Source organism: Myotis davidii, unplaced genomic scaffold (genome assembly GCF_000327345.1).
Source record: "Myotis davidii unplaced genomic scaffold, ASM32734v1 scaffold1007, whole genome shotgun sequence".
Lineage (NCBI taxonomy): Eukaryota > Metazoa > Chordata > Mammalia > Chiroptera > Vespertilionidae > Myotis > Myotis davidii.
In genome coordinates, this window is record NW_006298359.1 from 360,057 (window position 1) to 364,160 (window position 4,104).

General features: G+C 60.0%; 1 protein-coding gene across 1 annotated transcript in view; it reads right to left on the minus strand.

Moving 5' to 3' along the window:
* Positions 1–4,104, minus strand: part of DHX16 (DEAH-box helicase 16) — a 36,223-nt gene that overhangs the window by 3,145 nt on the left and 28,974 nt on the right. Inside the window, 6 exon segments of the mRNA XM_015570675.1 lie at positions 106–265; positions 1,181–1,333; positions 1,418–1,516; positions 1,664–1,874; positions 3,438–3,553; positions 3,719–3,829. Of these exon segments, the coding sequence (XP_015426161.1) occupies positions 106–265; positions 1,181–1,333; positions 1,418–1,516; positions 1,664–1,874; positions 3,438–3,553; positions 3,719–3,829 (850 nt within the window).

Genomic DNA, 4,104 nt, shown 5'->3' on the forward strand with positions numbered 1-4,104 from the left:
TTATGCAAGGAATCCAGGAGGCTGTGGTTTCGTCCTCTAAGCCCCCCGGCTTCTGAGTAGGGCCTGCCTGTGGGTCCATTCTGCCTCCCGCTCCACCATGGAGACCCCCTGGAGTCGAGCTGACCTTGCTGCAGGGTGTGACCGTGAGTGACTCCATGCCCGTGCGAGGGTTGTAGCTCTTCTGCTTACAGAACCCTGGATCCAGCACGTAAATGATGCCCTCGATGGTGAGTGAAGTCTCGGCGATGTTGGTTGCCACAACCACCTGAGTGAGAGGCTGTGGGTCACTCAGAGACCCCACCTCCCAGCTATGTAGGAAGAGGAGTCGGGGAGATCTGGAGTAGACAGCAGGGGCAGATAAGGGCAGGAGCTGAGGGAACTCGTGTCCAGTGCCAGGGGGACAGGCTGGGAGGACGGTGAGGGGCAGCGGGGCTCAGAAAGGGCATGACGTGGAAAGGAAGTGGAGAAGAGGTTGAGGTTTCAGAGCTGGGAGATGGGGCCGCTCGGTCTGTGGTGTCCGGAAGGGTCCTTTTAAAATGCACCTCCCATCACTCCCCTGGCCACCGCCTCCGATCCTGCTGGAGTTACAGCCATGCCCACTCGGCGCGAGCCCTCATGTCCTGTCTCCTCTCAGGGTCCCAGCCTGGCTCCCTCCTCATCCAGTCCAAGCCTCTGCCTCACTTTCACCTGACTGGAGAGGGGAGGCCTTCCCTACTCGCTCAGGCAAGTTCCCCCGAGCCTCACGCCCCGCCGTGCCGTCTCCTCCTGGCACTGTCTCCTAACTTACCCACCGGGAGCTCGCGAGGCCAGGACTGTCTCACCACATCCCACCCCCAGAACAGAACCTGCGAGAACCCGTTCGATATTTGATGAAAGTTACACTTTGTTCAAAATCCTGTGACTGCCATTCAGTCTAAAGTCCAAACCCGTGCACCTGCCACCCGAGGCCCTCCCTAACCTAGTCCAGGTGTGGTTTTGCCCTGTCTCCCACTGCTTCTCACAAACCTTCCACTGGACCATGCATTCTGACCTCAATCACACCTTAAGCCTTCCTCTGACATCCCTGCATTTTACAGGTGCAAATTCCCACTCCTGCCTGCGTCCGTGTCCTCTCTCCAGAGCCGGCACTGGAGCGCCCCAGCGCCACAGGGTGGAGCGCAGGTTTCTGCAGCTCTCTCACCTTGCGTGCCCCGGGGGGCGTGGGCTGGAAGATGCGGGCCTGCATGTCGGAGGGCAGGTTGGCGTAGATGGGCAGCACCAGCAGCTCCCGGATCTTGGAGCCCAGGCGGCGGCAGCGGTCCTGGAGCATCTCGCAGGCAGCCTCGATCTCCTCCTGGATTTGGGGGCAGAGCAGCAGGGACCGATCACAGAGGCCGCCCTGGACTTGCCGGCCCCGTCTTCTCTGGGACCCCCTTACCTGTCCCGTCAGGAACACCAGGACGTCCCCGGGGGGCTGCGTCACGTGGATCTGCAGCACAGACACGACACAGGCTTCCAGGTAGTCGGCCTCCGGAGCCTGGCGAGGAGAGGGCACAGGTAGGCACTTGCTCAGGCAGCCTCGTCCTCCCCGCTCCACATGCTCGGTCCTTCCCCTGTGGACTCTCCATCCACCCTGCCCTCCCCCGCCTCATGCCTCACACTATAGCCCATCCTCGGGGAGCACCTTGGTATAGAAGATGTCAACTGGAAACCGGCGTCCAGGGATCCGGAAGACGGGGGCGTCATCAAAGAAGGTGGAAAAGCGGGCAGTGTCCCGTGTGGCCAAAGCCACCAGGACCTTGAGCTCGGGTCAGAAGCGAGCCACATCTTTGATCAGTCCAAAGAGAATGTCCGTGTGCAAGGTCCGCTCGTGAGCCTCATCCACCATCACCACGCTGGGGGAACAGGGAGCAGTGAGCGAGAAGAGCAGGCCATGCAGGCGTGGACGTGGGGTCCCCCGGATGGAGGGCAGCTAGAGACAGAGTCCAAGGGTGAATGTGGGACGAGGGGCTCCAGGAAGCGAATCGCCGTGAAGTAAGAGCAGAGAGTGGGGGAGACCAGGCTCGATGGCCCGCAGCCTCTCAGTGGGAAAACAGCAGCTTCCAAGACTTGGGGTTGGAGGGCGGAGCCAAGACGAGCCAGACCACCCTGTGGTTCAAAAGTCTGCTGCAGTCACAGAAGCGGGAAGTGAGGGCACGGCCTCTTCCCGTCAGGCTGGCTGGGTGGGTGGCGGACTGTGCCACCACGATCCCCAAAGCCAGCAGCTCCCAGACTCCTGGGACTGGCGAGCCTTCCAGCCTGACCTAGCGGCTCTGCAGACTTCTAGGCCTCCTCCGGAACCAGCTATTCTGTGCACTTTCTTTCTCCTTGTTCTAGTCTTTGGGTTTCTGGTGGCAACCACGCCTGTAGGAGCTCCTGCCCCACCTCAACTCTTTGCATGAACCCTGGCCGGATGGGGAAGCCCCGGCCATTTCCCGCTGGGGTTGCTGGGAAAGTCCTGCACCCCAAACGCTCTGGCACTGGCTGGCCTTCGGTGGGCTCTGCCAGCGTTTTGGAAGGGGTGTAAAATGTCAAGTCTTATTTGTCCTATGGCTGCACTCTGACCTTCTAGGACCAGAACTTCGCACCCTCTTGCTCAGCTGGCCTGACCCTACCCGCATCCCACGCATGAGCCTTCTGCCCTCAGCACGTTATTACCCGCCCCTGCGGGTCAGCACAGCCCAATCATGAGCAACCTGTGGTCTCGCCTCTACGGCGCCTTGGTCCTGAGCTGAATCTCCTCTCCTGTGACACCCCATGGCTCCTAGATGTGCTCTCTGGGGTCCTATAAGACAAGTGTGGCCCTAGCGGGTTTGGCTCAGTGGATAGAGCATCGGCCTGTGGACCGAAGGGTCCCAGGTTCGATTCCGGGCAAGGGCACACACATGCCTGTGTTGTGGGCTCGGTCCAACGTGCGGGAGGCAGCCAATGATTCCCTCTCATCATTGATATTTCTCTCTCTCCCTTCGTCTCCCGTCCTCTCTGAAATCAATAAAAATATACTAAAAACAAAAAGGCCAAGTCTGGCCTTCTCCCATGCGGCACTGGGACCAGGCTCTGTCCTGAGTGTCTCCCCTGGAAGCTGAAACCCTAAGTTCCTCCGAGTGGTCTTCAGCCTTTCAACTCCCCCGCGCTCCACCCTCCATCCTGTTTCTAACCCTGGGAACAGCTGCAGCCGGAGGGAGAGGCCTTCTCTGCAGTTCCTCCAACCTCCAGCCCAGAGCTATGGAACCCGGAGATCAGCTCTGGCCCCCGGGGTCACAAAGGTTCAAGGACTGGCCATGGCCAGAGGGACGGGTAAGAAGAAAGGAGAGAAAGGCCAAAGCTAAGGATGCCCAGGAAGGCGCGAGGGGAGGAGGGCGCAGAGCGGGGGAGGGCGGGCGCTGGCTCTCCTGTGGGAGGGAGACGGCCGGGCCTACCTGTAGCTCGCCAGGTCGGGCTCCGAGAGGAACTCGCGGAGCAGCATGCCGTCGGTCATGTAGCGGAGGACCGTCCGCTCTGACGTGCAGTCCTCAAAGCGGATGCTGTAGCCCACCTGCCGAGGCGTCAGCGTGCAAAGTGGGCTGGCGCTCTCTGAAGCGAGTGTCGGGCCAGGCGACGAGGCCGGTGCCCAGACATGCGGTGCGGGGCCCTCAGGGCAGTGTGGGTTGAATCCCAGACCCCTGGGCTCCCCTCACCCATCAGTCCCTCCAGAGCTCACCTCATTCCCCAGCTTCACGCCCATCTCCCGAGCGACTCCGGAGGCCACACTCATGGCGGCCACTCTCCTGGGCTGGGTGCAGGCGATCTTCAGACCCTTCTTTGTATAACCCTGAGTGACAGAGAAGGGTGAGCTCCTCCCTGGCCAGTAACTCAACTTGGTGGGAGTACTGCTCTGACACACCCAGGCTGTGGGTTTGATCCCCGGTCAGGGCACATACAAGAATCAACCAATGATGCAGAAATAAATGGAACAACAAATCAGTGTTTCTCTCTCAAAGCAATAAACAAAAAAGGAAAAAGAAGAGGTCCTCTCTTTGTTAAATATAGCACTGGCACCTAAGACAATTCAGAGAAAACAGTTGTAAATGCAGGGTAAAGGCGGGC